The following is a 17,836-nucleotide window of genomic DNA, read 5'->3' as shown; positions in this document are numbered from 1 at the left end:
TTACATCAGAACTTTGGGTTCTCAATCTCGTAGAAAATGGGTATGCCCTTCCCTTTCGGGTATTCCCTCCCAATTACCCTCTTTGCCAAGGTTATTGCACAGAGGAACATCTGTTACTTCTACAGGAGGAAGTACAGACTCTGTTAAGAAAGGGTGCGATAGAGGTGGTCCCAGAGCAGGAAAGGGGTCAGGGATGCTACTCCCGGTATTTCCTGATCCCCAAGAAGGATGGCAGACTTTGTCCAATCCTGGATCTCAGGATCTTTAATCTCTATCTGAAACGGGAGAAATTCAAGATGCTCACCCTTGCACAGGTTCTTCAAGCGCTGCTGGAAGAAGACTGGATGGTGTTGCTAGAATTGCAGGATGTGTATTTTCACATACCAATCCTGAAGTGGCACAGGAAGTATCTCCGTTTTACGGTGGAGTCGCAACACTACCAGTTTGCGGTCCTTCCTTTTAGATTTACCACTGTGCCTCGAGTCCTTCACCAAGGGGATGGCAGTGGTGGCAGCACATCTCAGAAGGTCGGGAATCCCGGTATTCTCTTATTTGGACGACTGGCTGATCAAAACAGAGTCTCCAGAGAAAGTGCTCCAACATCTGCAGGAGACAACCCAGTTGTTGTACAGGTTGGGTTTTTCAATAAATGTACCCAAGTCTCACCTGGTGCCCTCCAGCGCAACCTGTTCATAGGTGCGGTACTGGACACAACTGTGTGTCGTGCATTCCCTCCTTCTCAAAGGATTCGCGACATACAGGAAATTATTCCTTTATTTTTCAGTGGAGCGGTTTTTCCAGTCCTGAAGGTCCTTCGCCTGCTCGGTCTGATGGCTTCATGCATTCTGTTGGTCAACCATGCATGCTGGCACATGAGGGCGCTCCAGTGGTGTCTCCGCATGCAGTGGTATTAACAACAACGGGGATCTCAGGGAGTCAGTGAGGATCTCCAGAGAAGCTGCAGCGGATGTGTCTTGGTGGTGCGTGGAAGGCAACTTGTCTCAAGGGAAGCCTTTTCATCTGCCTCATCCGGTGGCCACAGTAATAACGGATGCATCCACTCTAGGGTGGGGTGCTCATCTGGGGATCTGGAGGTCAAGGGTCTTTGGTCTCCAGAGGAAAGGTTGCTTCACATCAACCTTCTGGAATTGCGGGCGATACGTTTGGCGCTCAAGGCCTTCCTCCCTTCCCTTCGCGGTCAGTCGGTTCAAGTCCTGACGGACAACACGACCGCGATGTGGTACATCAACAAACAGGAAGGAGTGGGGTCGCAGTGTCTCAGCAGGGAGGCACTGCGGCTCTGGTCCTGGGTTCAGGACCATCAGATTTGTCTGATGGCAAATCATCTGGCCAGGGTTCTGACGTTCGTGCAGACAATCTCAGTCTGCAGTTCTCGGCCGACCACGAGTGGAGGCTCCATCCAGAGGTAGTTCGCGACATCTTTCAGATGTGGGGAACTCCTCGGGTGGACATGTTCGCCAGAATGCTCACTGCCTGTCATTCTGCAGTCTCCAGTATCAGATGCAAGGAGCCTTGGGGGACGCGTTTCAGTTGAGTTGGGGAAGTCCACTCCTTTACGCGTTTCCTCACATACCATTAATTCCTCTGATTCTGAGGAAGATTCGCCAAGACCGGGCCCAAGTCATATTGATCGCCCCGGATTGGCCAAGAAGGGTGTGGTATACAGATCTTCTCCACCTCTCCTCTCACCCGCCGCTCCGTCTCCCTCTCAGGGCAGACCTGCTCTCTCAGATGGAGGGGCAGGTTCTACACCCCCACCTCCAGACATTACACCTTCATGCCTGGAGATTGAACGGGGCAACCTGAATTCCTTTTCTCTCCCGCCTGATGTGGTGGATGTCATCTTATCAGCCAGGCGTGACTCCACTAAGTCCATCTATTCATACAGATGGTCAAAATTTGTTGCATGGTGTGGAGAGAAATCTATTGACCCTTTGAAAGCCCATTTATCTGATGTTCTTCAGTTTGCTCTCTCTCTGGTGCAGCAAGGGCTTGCTGTTGCCACAGTTAAGGGCTATCTTTCAGCGCTGTCGGCATTTTTCTGCTTGCCAGACCAGCCATCTCTTAAGTTCATAAGTTCCCTCCTACTCCTTTTATTGTGCCTCAGTGGGACTTAAATCTTGTCTTGACCTTTTTAATGGGTGCTCCTTTTGAGCCCCCTCACAAATGTCCTATGAGGCTTTTGACTCTAAAGACAGTCTTCCTCGTTGCAATAACCTCAGCAAGGAGGGTAAGTGAGCTTCAAGCTCTTAGTTCCAAGCCCCCATTCTTGACCATTCATGCTGATCGAATGGTTCTTAGGGCCAGACTGCTTTTCTCCCTAAGGTGGTGACTCCTTTCCACCTTGGACAATCCATTACCATCCCAACCTTTTATCCTCCCCCTTCCAAGGAGGAGGAGAGATTGCATCGTCTAGACCCTAAGAGGGCGGTAAGCTATTACATGGACAGAATGAAAGACTGTCGTATGCATGACCAGCTCTTCATTGGTTTTGCTGGTTGTAAAAAAAGGAAGAGCGGTCTATAAAAGAACATTGTCCAGATGGATCGTCCTCTGCATTAAAATCTGCTACTCTTTGGCCGATAAGGAACCACCAGAGGGTATACGGGCTCATTCTACAAGGGCTAAGTCGTCAACCTCAGAATTGTCTAGAGGTGTGCCTGTAGAGGATATTTGCAGGGCCGCAACTTGGACCTCCCTCCACACTTTCGCGAAGCATTACTGCTTGGATACCGAAGTGAGGAGGGAAGGTCACTTTGCGCGCTCTGTCCTCCAGGACTTCCTGGTTTAGAAGAGTGGACACCCTCCTCCGGGAGTGGGGACTGCTGTGGGACTCTATTCACAAGGTGAGGAATCCACTGGCAGATGTATCTATCAGAAGAACAAGTTACTTACCTTCGGTAACGCTTTTTCTGGTAGATACAGTATCTGCCTGTGGATTCCTCACTGACCCACCCGCCTCCCCTTATTGTCCACTCTTCTATACCAGAGTTACTGTAATGTATTTATTTCATGGTCAAGAAAATGTGTTATTTCAAATGTTTTACTGCATTTGCTTCACACTGTGTGTGTTACCTTGACTATTGTGTACTGTGTATACTGTGTATATATCTACTGTCATTGGTCTGTCCGTGTGCCTCGAAGGCACGGAAAAAGGGCGGAACTGATGTCATCACGCCGGCGTGGGCCTATTGTAGGCGTCTGTGACGTCAGCGGAGTCGCGAGCGATGCCGTGTCTGACGTCCAAGTCCACGTCGGCGCGAAGCTACAAAAAGAATTTGCGAATGTTGCTGACGCAAGGGGATATTCACAAGGTGAGGAATCCACAGGCAGATACTGTATCTACCAGAAAAAGCGTTACCGAAGGTAAGTAACTTGTTCGTTTCCTCCTCCTCCCTTCATTATGCCTCAGTGGGATTTTAATCTGGTCCTGACGTTCCTGATGGGTACTCCGTTTGAGCTACATAGCTGTCCTCTCAGGCTCCTTACCATCAAGTCTACCTTCCTGGCGGCTACAACAACTGCCTGGACAGTCAGTGGGTTTCAAGTCTTGTCATCCAAGCCTCCTTACCTAAACATCTACCCGGTAAAACTGGTGCTTCGATCGAGGGTTTCCTTTCTTCCGAAAGTGATCCCTTCATTTCACATTGGCTAAACCATCACTCTGCCTACTTTCTATGCTCTGCCTCATCCCTCCAAGGAAGAGGAACTACTTTACCATCTGGACCCAAAAAGCGCATTCTTGTTCTACCTTGATCGCACATGAGAGTACAGGTGGACGACCAACTCTTTATTGGGTATGTCGGTGCAAAGAAAGGGCGAGCTGTACAGAAGAGGATCATTTTGTGATAGATTGTGCTCTGTATGAAAATCTGTTGTACACTGGCTAAGAAGCAACCCCTTGAGGGTTTGCATGTTCAATCCATCAGAGTTAAAGCTGCAACCACTGCATTAGCTCGCTGTGTTCCGGTTCTCGACATCTGTCGGGTAGCAATGTGGGCTTCCCAGAGTGCGTTCATCAAGCACTACTGCCTTAATAGTCCGGTCCGTAGGGATGAGCACTTTGCTTCTTCTATCATGCAGGACATCCTTATGTGAAATTGGTCGGACCCACCTCCTGGGAGGTATTTTTTGGGTATCTTTTCTAAGGTTAGAAATTTGCGGTTAGACGTATCAGATGAACAAGTTACTTACCTTCGGTAACACCTTATCTGGTAAAGACTGTGTAGCCGCCGATTCCTTACCAACCCACCAATCCTCTCCGCAAACATATTTTTTGGGGCAGGGCTTTCCCCTTTCAGGATCCAAGTTTTCTACACCAGTGGGCAGTGTATATTGTGGTTCTGTGCTTCTGGCGTGGAAAGTTGCAAAACGTAATTGATGTTGGAGCGCCTAGATGGTGCCTATATAGGTATTGTGAATGTCACGTCTGGTGCGTAGGACACCAACCATGCCACATAGAGCCGAACAATGCCACCTACCGACTCGCAGGGGTACTGCTCACGAAAAATTTCCAGATTCAGTCTGACGCCTGGGAATCTGCAGCCTGATAGTCTCTACCAGATAAGAAGTTACTGAAGGTAAGAAAATGGTGTATCATTGTAATATTTGGAGCACTACCAGGCGTCACACTTTACTTAGTGAGCGATGCTGTGTCATGTAGCGGGTGATTCCCGATAAACCATGGTCTGGAGGCCATCGCTGATTGAGGCGGCATCGCTGGGCCTACATCGGGAGTGAACATGGCCTGTTGCTATTTCAGACCTGCCTGAGCTGGTAACCTGCAGTGTCGCTTTGTGGCCAGACTGCACGTGTGCCTCCCCTGTCGACAATTGGGGGGGTGTAGTTGCCCGATGCCTAATCTAAGGTCTTGTGCTTCCCTGCTGCAGGGCCACACGGAGTGGCTGCGTCTGCCAGTTGCTCCCGGGGTTGCCTGGTGTGCTTGGGCATGTCGGAGTCAGCAGCCCGGGGGGCAGAGGCAGGACTTTTATCCTGGTCTGTGGACACTGCTGGGCCTCCTGTGAATGTATTGGATTTGAGGCAGGGTGGCTGTTACTACCCTCCGGAACTTGCCTGCCTTAAGAGTGCTTCAATGACCGTGCTGAAATTGCGGGCTGGTTCACGCTGTGCGTAGGAGGTGATAAACGCCATTAATTACCTACTTTGTGGCAGTTGGGCACCTTGATAGCTGATGGGTCAGATTCAGTATTTATTCCATCATCTTACTATTGGCACTCAGTAAATCGCCTTTCCAGTGATTTCCTGCATACATTACTAACATAACACTGTGCATGGTCCTGACTTAAGCCTGAAAAGGTAGGCCTCCCACAGAAAGGAGAGGTTTCATTGCATTGCCAACTCTCAATTTGCATCGTTAGTGACATTGTACCCACGCTACGGAGCTCCGAACCTTAATAAAGATAGCAATTATGGGGAAGACTTACAAGAATCAACCTAAATTGCAGCTCAAGCAATGTTAAACGCCCAGGTTGCTCGACGATAGCTTAATGGCATCCAGGATAGTACCTGAGGCTACTGGTCTTGAACTGGATAGCAATATACATCAAATTTTGGCAACAATGCAGCTCAGTCTCAAAATTGGCGGGAAAATAGACCCTCTCTCCTATAGAACGGACAGAATGTCTTATTGTATACATAAACACGCAGAGTATTTAGATATGATAGAAAGACCAGTATCTGTGGAAGAAGAGACTACTATTACTACTACTACTGCTACCTAAAAACAAATGGAGAAGACGCTGATGGTGTTGCAGGCCAGAGCGGAGGACTTGGAGGCCCGCTCCAGACGGATCAATTTGCTCATTGTGGGATTGGCGGAATCCACTAATGTTGGTGATTTGGAGTCCTTTGTGGAATGTCTGCTAGATGAGATGATCGGCCGTGAGACCTTCTCAGATATATTTGTGGTGGAGCTGGCACACCGCTCTTTAGTGCTGCTCCCTGTACCTGGAGCCTGACCCGCCCCATTATAGCACAGCTATTAAACTATAGAGATCGCTATGAGGTGTTGCGCCACGCTAGAGAATTATGGACTCTCCACTAGAAGGGTACTGAACTCTCCATATGTTCGGACTTTACTACACATGTGCAACCTGGTCAAGCGCAAGTTGCCGGAATTCAAACTTGACTAAGCAATGCTGTATCTTGCGTGTTTGAGGGTGACAGAGAATGGCAAGACTAAGGTTTTCAATGATCCCAAGAAACTACAGCACTTCCTTAAGTGATCTGAATCCTCTACACCGGATCCCAACAAGTCGGCGTGCAAATGACAATCAGGCCTCTTCTCATGAACTTGATGAACCGGATTGAATGTTGTTTATATTCCTTTTTGTCTTGAACTATTATTAAGTTGAATTTAGGACATGTCGTAGAATTACTCATGCTCACTAATGCGCATCTATATCAATTGCGATGCGATCATGTTATGTTCCCATTCCAATGTGCAGAATATAGAGGTATGTGCCTTTGTTAGATAGAGGGCTCTGGGAGAAGCCCTAATGATCTTATTTATGCCTCCAGATACTGTGTATTATGTTTGTATATAACATCTGCTGTACTGCTTGAAGTTTACTGTGATGTCCTGCTATGTAGCTCACCTCATTATGTCCATTTTTTATTCGTACTGTATGAGATAGAAAAAAAATGACTGCAACTGCTCTTCTGTGAAATTTGCCCCCATTTGTATACTACTCTGTTCTCTTTGGGGTATAGTGGGTTCTAGGTGGGTTAAGTTTGGGAACTGTAATGCTCTGTCGAAAGTTGGGGGACATGGGGGTGGGGTTTGCAGCACTTAAATATTTGTTTTACGCAGGAAAAAGTGGACACTTTGGTATAGTGAGTTATCTTTTTTGGTTGCCTATAGGTTGGCCTCATGGTGTCTGGTTATTTGGTACACAAGGTTACCCTGTTCAGATAGATGACTAAGTTGAATTTCCTAACTTGGAACGTTAGAAGTTTGAATGACTGTCGAAAGATTTGTTAGGTGGTATCAAATTGATGTAGCTATACTTCAGGAGACACATTAGGCCCCTAGCACCAGACTCCTCACACTACAATGTATGCGTGGTGAACGTTGCGCGGGGGTTTTTAAGATGGGCGCAAAGGGATGCAGGGATTAAGGTACAAGAAGTGCTTACAGACTGAGGACGACGCTATGTGGTGGTGTGTTGTCGTAAAGAACATTAGGACGTATTTCCGGTGGGTCTATATGGACCCAATTATGGCAATCCCCAATTCTTTTACTTATTAAATGCTAAACATACTGCGCTTTCCGCAGATACATGGTGGTGACTTTAATTGTGTTCTAAATCTTGATCTGGACCGTTCCCAAGGCCCTCAACAACTGTCCTCAGCGGGAGCTCGTGCTATCTCCACCATATCCAGGGAGTGCTCCTTGGTGAATGCATGGCGCTATCGTTCCCTTGTTGCAAGGATCCTGCTGCTACACAGAACTGTGCACAGAGACCCAGGACATCAGTGAACTGTGGTGTACCAGAAACTCACCTCAGTACCTAGAAAACCCCAACCAGCTAGCATCAGTGTCACATTAGCTCTTCGTCCTATAGCAAAGGAACCAATGTTTAGACCACCTAGAACATGCGACTTAGGATAAACTCAGGAATGGTGAGAAGTGAGAACACTCTTTCGTTATACTCTCATACCAGTCCACAATAGGAGTAAATAAGAGACACAGAAAGGTTAAAATGTTTATTTTAACGGCGTGCTCTCATGTGCAGTATCTTTGCCAACATAAGCAGACATATGATTAGAAATAATATGGTCAGCATTGTTACAATTCCATAAAACACAAAGGGAGGCATCATATTACAATGATGGTGAAAACAGGTCGTATAGTGCCTAGTTATAACACCCTCCCTGTTTAAGAACTATGTTTTATAAACTAAAGAAGGTCTCTTAGGCTTGTTTGGGGGACCCCATTACCTCTCAGCTCAGCATAAGTGAATCACATCCGGATCAGCCAAAGCTCTCTGCATCACTGGAAACGGAAAATCTTCCAAGTGTCTGAAATCATGGCAATAATGAATTTTTGTTGGCTCGCAGCTGCCTTTTGTTGTGTCTAAGGACGTTAGCCGATCAGTTTGAACAACAGCTACCTTGTTATGATAACCTTGGAGACTTGAGCACTCACTGTGCAGACTGGGTTCACGATGTAAGTCTAGGGATGTCGAAGACAATCCTTTCTCATATGAAGACATTCACGCAGCCTAACTTACGAAAACAGCTATATGCAGTGTGGTGTGCAAAAGCAGGAAAAGATAAAATGGCGTTTAAACTTCTAATAAGCCATGCTAACATAGCAATGTACGCAAAGCAGGCCTAGCCCACACTACACCCTATGGGACAGGGACTATACTCATTATTCCACTGTTCATGGAATACATACACGCATTGATTATTGGCTGGTTTCCCGCAGTCTGTTTGAGATACACCAATGTGATAATTTATCTCATACATACTCAATCTCCAGTGCTATTGGTTATAGGCCTGGAGGGATCACACTTGCGTACCTTTTCCTGGCACTTTACACAATATTCTTTGCTTGATGCTGTGTTTCAAGAAGAATTGGCAGAAGTGGTTGATGAATTTTTTAGAACCAATTTAGGGTCTGTTGCAGAATGTGCCACTATCTGGGAGGCTTTAAAGTTTATATTCGTGGTGTTACTAAATCGAAACATGCAAGGGTGCTCCTTTGTATTTGAGATCGCCTGCACAGGATGGAAAATTACTTGGCAGACCTAGAACCTGCTCATAAGAAAACAGCGGCACAGGATCTGTTTGCACAAATCAGAGCTAAATTGGATGAATATAATGAGCTGGCACAAATTGAGATAACCCACTTAGGCAAATATGCTACTGCTAGACCTAACCGTGAAGACTCTTAAGTGCTAACCATGCTGGACGAGAGGGGGGACTCTGTGCACAGTGCCATACAGATAGTAGAGATTTTGAAACTATTACACTGATTTGTGCACATCGTGCTTTGAGTTCGATGAGCAGGACACTGTGACTGCTTTGAAGGATATGACCATTGGCAACGCACTGGGCTCTGATGGCCTAACAGTTGCCTATTAGAAGGCATATCAGGGTAAACGTATTCCTGACTTGGCTAATCGCTTTGAGGAGAGGGTGCGCAGTGGCATTATCCCCAGACTATGCGTGAGGTGTTATTGATTGCGTTGTTAAAAACTGGTAAGTCAGCTTAACATTGTTCTTCTTACCATCTGTTGTCGCTCTTAAATACTAATACAAATTATTTGCAAAGGTGCTAGCCAGTTAGCTGGCACCTCTATTCCCTGGTATTGTGAGTCTTGAACAGTCCAGGTTTATACCCTGCGCTCTTTTACATACAATCTTCGCACCCTCTTTTGTACTATTTCCCAGATTTATCCTGGTGTACGTGCTGTAACAATTTTTTTAGATGCTGAAAAATCATTTGGTTCTGTTGTGGGAATTTGTTGTCGGTTTTGCATCGCATTGGACTTGGTAACTTTTTTTAAAAAAAACTGATTAGATTCCTTTATAAGACCCAACAGCCCGTGTGAAGGTTTATGACTTTGTATCTGCCCCAATAACTATTACTAGAGGCACGCTGCAGGGTTGACCGCTGTCACCATTGCTGTATGCTTTGGTGGCAGAACCCCTAGCTTGTGCATTTTTAATAATTTCTGCGTATGCCGATGACACGCTATTGTATGTGTGCGACCCTGACCGGAATCTTTTTCCAGTTTTGTAGGGAGGTAGTACGCTTTGGTGGTCATTCAGGATTACGTATAAATTGGGACAAATCTCTTATGTTTTCTCTTACTGATAGTAGGACACCTGTAACAGCTGAGTTTCCTCTTAAATGGACCACTGATCCGATACGTTACGTGAGTATAATGTTTCACGCTGATCCGGAAGTAGTATTACAGGACAATTATGGAAAATGGATTAATCGCCTCCCTGAGGCAGTAGACCGTTGAATACACCTTCCGCTTTCACTTATTGTTTGTATAGATAGCATGACAATGGTTGTACTACCACGATTTCAGTTTTTATTTGCGAATATCCCAATTTTATTAGCGGGTGCACTGTTCAGGACCTTGTGCTCCTTGATGTTACATTTGGCGTGGGCTGGCAAGCGGCCTTGAGTGCAGTGAACTACACTTACTCTCCCTTATTCGGCACGGGGGCTTAATGCTCCAGATTGTGAAGCATACTACAGAGCCGCAAATACTGTTTTCGTATTTTTGGTTAAATGCCCAGGCTAAGTTACCTCGTGTGTCTAGAACGCGATTGAGTATCTCCTTTGTCTCAACCTCCTTTTTTGTTTAGTAAACCAGTTCGCCATTTCCATGTGATAGACCTGGTGGGCATCACAAGATATTTTTTTCTTAAACCAGTAGATCAGCAACAACAGACTTTGCTTTATTCCCTAAGATTGCCGTTGGAATGATGTGAGTGGGTTCCATTGGGAATGAGTATGCTGTAGTAGATACCCTGCGCGCCTTGGGGATACAGTGTATGGTTGATTTCTTTGATGGAAAGGTGCTTCGCGGCTGGGAACAACTCAAAGCACAAGCCGAATTGCCTACCTTGTTAATACAATTTCATTATCATATTCGCCATGCATTGCGAAGATTATTGGATAGTGAAATGTCTGAGCCTCCCAGACGTTCTACTATTACTTATTTGCTGCAAACACAGACACCTAGACTTGCAATATCGGTGCTGTATGTGCTTGCGCAGGAGGTTAGGTGTCCCAAGACATCTAAGGCTTGTACTGAAAGGCAGACCAACCTGGCTGTGGAAATTACTGAGAGGCAGTGGGATCATTGCGGCTCTTTGATCCATACTGTTTCCCTGAATGGTCGTCATCAATGAAATACATTTTCAATTTCTTATACTCTGATTCAGTCGTACCAATATGGCCTGGGAAAAGATTCTCGATATCCTCTGTGGCGTGAAAGATTCTGATTTTGCTCACATGGCATGGTATTGTGCGGGTGTGCACCATTTTTGGGAGCAGTATTTAAAGTCCTGGGAGATACCACAGGTGAGGTATGAGTTGTTCTCCTTTGCTGGCACTGCTTAACTATGACTGTGATGTTCCGAAGTCCTATTGAAAATTAGGGGCGCTTCGTCTACTGTTAGCGTGGCGGAAAAATGCAATGCGCTGGATGAATGGACCTTTACCAACAGTAGCAGAGTGGCTCTCCTATGTGGCATACTGCAACACATTCTGATGATTATCATGCCCTTATGCCACCTCGTAGTCCTCCAAGAGACATTTGGCCCCATATCGGACATATTTGCTCAGTGTGGCTTCTGATACTGTACGGCAGGGGACTCAGGAAGATGTTATATGACTGTATTAAGTTTGACGTAACTCAAATTTCCTCCTTCTGTAGTGTATTGGAGATATGGAAGATATTGCCTTGTCTGAGGACAACTGTTGCTATATGTGTCCCTGGTATTAATTGTTCTATTGTGATTGGCTGGAGTCAGTTGTTTTTCCTTAAATATCTGCTACAGAATAATTGTTTCATATATATTGTTTTACAATCTGTTCATAATGCCTCCTTCATTTTTCTTTTTTCTGTTTACTATGCGACACGTCTTCTGGCCAATACGAATTGTACATTTCTTTATTTTTCCACACTCACTGCCAATTTGAAATGATGTTATGTATGTCCTATTCATTCGTCCTATATTTCTCGTGAATATTATGGGATGCTGCATTGTTAATGTGGGTAAAAGGAAAATACGTTTTTTTTAAAGTATTGCAAAGCTAATCTATGATTTCTTTTTTTTCTTCAGGATTCACAATGCACTTAAAGGAATTCCAGATGACAGAGATGGATTATTTGATACAATTCAGCGTTCTAAAAACCACTATCAGAAAAGAGCATACCAGTGTATAAAATGCATGGTAGCATTGTTTAGCAACTGTCCAGTAGCCTACCAAATTTTGCAGGTGATTTGTTTTTTATTTTTGTTTTTAACCACTGTTAAGTTACTTATGGTATTATCTCGAAATTGTTTCTTTTCGGTTTGTTCCTGTGACTACTCTCTAAGCAAAGTACCTTCATTTAAGTTCGCAAAGCAAAGAAGTACATGCAGCCCTTAATCAAGAAACAACAAATTATATTCGACTGAAGGAACTATGTGATTGCTTGTTATGCATTCCGGATATAACCATTTTTGGCATTGTAGAAGGCTTTTCTCAGTTACCCCGTTTTGTCAAAATAGAGCCATAATACCTTGCTGAGTGATTTTAAGATCCGATTGGGTGGATATATGATTTGGTAACCTTGCATAGCTATTCATATTTAGCTGATACACAAGATCTGTGAAAACAAAGGTCTAAGTGGCGTATGGTTTGCTTTGTTATGCGTCTTTGGATCGGGAGGGGATGGGCACTCTACACGGAACCAAAGTAAGAGAATTGATACCTGAGCAAATCAGAAATCCTGGTGCTTCCTCCCAAAATAACATTGTCCAAAGGCCTCAGTGTTTGAGGATGGTCTGCATTTTGTGTTGAATGGTATTCTCAGCCCCCAGAAAAAGCAGAACTTCTTTTTTGTTGTCTATACCCGACCTACAACTGAAGGGCAAGTGTGGCAATACCATTTAAACCTTAAGTTGTTGTGTGTTTTCAGTTGATCCTGACATCAAGACTGGGCAGAGAGCAGTTGAAATGGAAAAAAAGTGGTTCACGGCTAGGTCAGTTCTCCGCATATTTGTGAAGGAAGTATAGCAACTGAAAAAACTCCACTCAAGGATGTAGAACATTCATCATGCCAAGGCTAGTTATGATAACGTAATATAGCATACATGACAGCCAACTTGGCTGGCAAAGGTACTTGTTTTTCTCCCCCCTGTAGTTCATCAATGTTGCTAAGTGGCTTTTCCAGACATTCCAAGAAACTGACTAACCTCAGAGATTCTAAAGTAAACTTAACCACTATATGATAAAAGTGGACTGAATTAATTAACATGTTACTACTGGAAATCAATACTTTAAAGTTGAAATCTTTAAGCATAAACATCAATCTGTCAGATTTTGCGTTAAAGCATAGGATTCATATAGAATACCTCCCCTAAATGAACCTTCCCCTGTAAGACTTTGGCATTGGCATTTTGGGGAAAATAGCACATTATGAAATTGACATTTTGCGAAGTCTGTTGGACTGCTCCCTCCACTGTGTCTCAATCTAGTACCCCCCTCGTTCTATCAAAGCATTTTCAATCTCCTCAAACAAGTCTCACTGATATACTTTTGAGCTAGAAAGCAAAGACTCAATCTTCATATTTGCTGAAACAGTTACTCTTTTCCTACCTTACCATGTGCTACATTTTCCACACTCCGGGTTGCCCAGATTTTTCACAGCTGCATATCCAGCCACCTCAGCCTGAACCACAGTGTAAGAACGACTTGCGTACGTATCCTCCTAACTGCAGATTATTCACTTAATGAATATTCCTACCGGCACCTGACTGGATTTGTAAACTCCAAAGCGGTACAAATGCACAATGATAGTTGGCACTGTGCGGCACCAAGCTACAGTGGCTTTTGGCACAACACCCTACGCCTAAGAGCTTGGCAGTCCAGGCATCCACCAGCAGAGTCAGACCTAATGCTTTTCCCAGGTCGAGTTGAAGCCATTCTCCAATCCCACTGGGGCGCAGTCACTAACCAATCCTTCAGACTGGATACCTTGCCCTTACCCCACATCAGAGCTCCTCTTTGAATCAAATTCCAACAATGACTACGATGAAGGTGACAAATTCACCCCGCAATATGATGAGGACAATTGGTATGCCAAACCCCAGGATGCCAGTGGTCTGGACACCTTCCCTGGCACTGTACTTATCTCCCCCTGACCCTCCCACTAAAGAGAGTACCTCTTTTGTTATAGCCATGAGACAGGCTGTACAGTTCCTTGACATGTAGCTCCTTACAATAGAGGTCAGAACTAATGTCTTGATGGATGTTCTTCAGCCATTCAGTGAGACCTTAACAGATACTTTCTCATGCACTTGGGCACAGCCATGCTTTGGACCACCAGTTAACAGACAGGTGGCTTGTCGCCATAGACTGGCACCAGGTGAGCTGACACTTTTGCAGAAAGGAGGGGTGAAGGGTTCCTAATTTTCTCCTATTACCACCTTCCTTCACGTTTTTAACCCTAGCCGGGTGCCCAGGTATACAATTGGAATCGGGGGTACATTTCGAGCTAGTTTTAATCTTCACTGACTGCACTTTCTCTGGTGATTTCAAAACTCTGTTTGTGTTGTCTCCCCTTCCCTTTTTTCTCCACCCCGGGCATTGGTCTACGCAGGGGTGTCAGTTAGCAAGCCCTGTGATGAAACAGGTCAGAAATTTGTGAGTGAGGGCAGTTTTTACTCAATGAGCACAAGCCACCTCCAGTATACACTTTCCGCCCTCCTTTTATGTGTAAGAGCTTGACTTTCTTCCTCAGCACCCTGTGCCTGAGAGCTTGGCAGTCCAGACACTCACCAGCATAGTCAAGGTTAACTCCTTTCCCAACTTTAGACTAGCGCATGTTTCATCGGCTAGTCTTGCTTTGTGCTCAGTCGATGCCAGCTGCTTTCTATGCTGCTGCAGTCATGCCTTATAGGATGTGTTTTGTCAACTCCTGCTGTCGCTTCCAGGGACCTTCGGGCGTCTTTAGCCCAAACCATAAAAAAACGGCCAGGATTGGCAAAATGTGTTGTGCAGTCTGGCATCAATACAACTGACTGCTTGGATCAAGTAATGGGCACGAATTTCATGCTTCAGCGCCACGCATGGATTAGGTCTACAGGCTTTTCTAGGAATATTAAGGCATCTTTGGACATGCCATTTGATGGCTTTCGCCTTTTTGGTGAGAAAGCAAACTTTGTCCTGGAATGCTTTAAGCAGAGTCTTGCCACAGCACATTCCTTGAGGCTGTCTACCCCTTCCAGACCATTTCTGCAGCAGTTGCACACCTTTAGTAGCTATGCTAGGCATTTTCAATCCCGCCAAGCGCAGCCTCTGCCTCCTTCACAACAGTCTACTGATCCATTTTGAGGCCGCAGCGCCAAGAGAAATGTTCAAGACATCAAGGACAATGTGAAGGTCAGTCGCCTGCCCCTCAAGCAAGTACCACTGCAAAAGTGCTTTAGTGTGTTCATTTTGAGACACACCCTGTAAGAGGCAGGATCAGACATTTTCTCCAAGGTTGATCAGACATAATTTTGAATGCATGTCCTCAACATTATCACTATCAACACGCCAAAGACACTCTGTACTACTTCGCCGATACTCCCGTTCATCAATAGCGGGTCTAGGACATTCTGGCTATGATTCCCATGTTTCAGCCTCGTTCCTGAATCTCAGTGACGATGACATTGAGACTGCTGAGACTTTTGGCTTCCTGCTATCTGCATGCTGCTAGTTGACCACTCCAGATGGCACATGCAGGCTCTGCAGTGGGATCTAAAGTCCCAGTGGGCACAGCTTCAGGGGAAACTATCTGATTCTTTACAGATTTCGGGGAGACCGCCATAGACATGCAGCGGTGGCTGCTAGACGTCAGTTAGGCCAGTGGCAAACTCCTCTTCATACCCCTCCTGGAGCGGACGGTGGTCACAAATGAATTATTGCTGTCCCAAGGAGACCACCTGAAAGAGGTGGAGATCAGAGGACTCTTGTCTTTTGTGGAAGCCCACCCCAGCATCAATTTTATTTTTCAAAGCTGTGGTCAATCTACTTGTCATTTAAGGCCTTTGTACCATCCATCAAGGGGAGATTAGTACAAGTTTTCACAGACAGCACTGCCCCCATGTGGTACTGCAACAAGCAGGGCAGGTAGTGGTCTTTGGTCCTGTGCCAAGAGACTCTGCTCATCTGGAAAGTGGCTGACTTGCTAGAGCATATCTCTGGTCGCAAACAGCCTAGCAGGGTTTCTAAACACCAGGGCGGACAAATTCAGTCACCAACACCAAGCATATAACACATGAAGGTTACACCCGTAAGTTGGGCAGAGTGTTTTCTTGCAGTGGGTGAACCATCTTTTTGAAGCAACAGAGAATGTGCAAGTTCAGCATTTTTTTGCACTAGAGTTCCCAGGAATGCAGACTCTAAGGGCAGGTCTACTGTTGAAGCAATAGAGCAGGGTCCTGCACCGGGGCCTCCACACTGCACCCCTGAGTGGAGATTGATGTGATTCTGGGAGCCAGGGGTCCATCTACAAAATCGGTGTACAGTGGCCGATGTGATAGGTTTGTGGCTTGTTGCAGCACCCTTCATATTGACCGGAAACAAGCTAAGCTGTCTGAAGTGTTGTATTTGTTTTGTTGTAGGCCCATCAGGGACTTGTCTTGGACCTTGCTACAGGATATTTGTTAGCTGTATCTTTACTTATTTTTATTTTTTTAACGGTTGCCCCTGAAGGCGTTTTTTCGGGTCACCATCACGACAGCTTAACAGGTTAGTGAGCTGCTGACCCTCTTGTTTCAGTTGCATTGTGACGTTCTTCCCAGACAAGCGGAGACTGAGAACAGGAGCTGCATTTCTACCGAAGTTTATAACATCTTTCCCTGTCAGACTGGCTATCGCCCTTCACACCTTCTTGACCCTGTCTCATCCCTTGTTTGGATCTCAAGAGAGTCCTCAGTTTCTACATTGGTCGTACAGAGGACTATTTTTGCTTGTTTCTCAGGAGCAAAGAATGGCAGTTCAGAAAAGAACCATCTCTAGGTGGATAGTCCCCTGCAAAAAGATCTACTGTGCACTATCTAAGAAGCAGTCAGCGGAGTGCCTGTCCTGAATATCTGTCTGGCAGCCACACGGGCACCAGTGCACAAGTTCAGAAAGCATTATACCCTTGACAGTCAAGTCCTTCAGGATGGGCATTTTACCTGTTGGATCCTGTATGCTCTTCTGGTCTGAACCATCCCAAAGACCCACAACCGTTAGATGTACTGCTTTGGTATCTGGTGGATACCCTATCTAATCACATCTTCCTCACCGACCCTCCCTTCTCCCCATTCTGTGAAATGTACTCTTGTCCCATCTAAAAAGGTCCCAACCTAGAGATCTGTACCTTGGTCAAGCTAATTTGCTGAGGGATCCGTGTACAGACACGCCTTAGAGAGTACCTGACATAACTCTCTTTCTGGGTGACCAGACTGCACTCCGACAATTCTCCCAGGTCCAGCAGACTTGAGTGGAACCTTTGTGCATTCGGTCTCTGTCTCCTGGGCTCCATTGCGATGATTAAGTGATCTGTGCTACCAACTCACCCAGGCAGGCTTCTTCAGCTTTTGTGGCCCTGTGCTGTGAGCAAGAAGTCAGCCAGCTGACTCTTGGAGTCTCCGCTTCTAGCTCGTCTTAGGGGACAACATCTTCACAAGCAAGACACAGAACGCACAGTTCTTTCCTTCGCTAGCCCAAGGAGCAGAAGGTGGAGTCCAACTTTGCTGCAGCTTCTTCTTTACTTGTTCCAGGGTCAGCAGGGCAGTCCTTCTTTGGTCTTCTTCTCCAGTCAAGCAAGATCTGAGTTCTGGGTGCTAGGGGTGCCCCTTTCATGTCCAGAAAGTGCCCCCAGGGGAGGTTGCAGTCACTAGCCAATGGGCTACTATGTTCCCTCCTGCCTAAATGGCAACTTCCTGTGAAGTGTGGCATGTAGCTGTAGGAGAGTAGGGTCTGCAATCCTAGGATCACCCCAGATTTTTGCTTTTTGCTTCACTGGTTTACGACTACCCTGGCTGTGGGCCTGCTAATCAGACCCACAGCCTAGCT

The 17,836-nt window shown here is 45.8% G+C and overlaps 1 protein-coding gene across 4 annotated transcripts in view; it reads left to right on the top strand.

Moving 5' to 3' along the window:
- Positions 1–17,836, top strand: part of USP9X (ubiquitin specific peptidase 9 X-linked) — a 1,749,911-nt gene that overhangs the window by 1,669,015 nt on the left and 63,060 nt on the right. For all 4 annotated transcript variants that reach the window (XM_086934127.1, XM_086934125.1, XM_086934124.1 and 1 more), the window contains one exon: positions 11,863–12,019. In XM_086934127.1, coding sequence (XP_086790253.1) covers positions 11,863–12,019 — 157 coding nt within the window. The remainder of the gene's footprint in view (positions 1–11,862; positions 12,020–17,836) is intronic.

Source organism: Lissotriton vulgaris, chromosome 8, assembly GCF_964263255.1.
Source record: "Lissotriton vulgaris chromosome 8, aLisVul1.2, whole genome shotgun sequence".
Classification (NCBI taxonomy): domain Eukaryota; kingdom Metazoa; phylum Chordata; class Amphibia; order Caudata; family Salamandridae; genus Lissotriton; species Lissotriton vulgaris.
The sequence above is the reverse complement of the archived record's forward strand: the minus strand, read 5'-3'. Positions and strand labels throughout refer to the sequence as shown.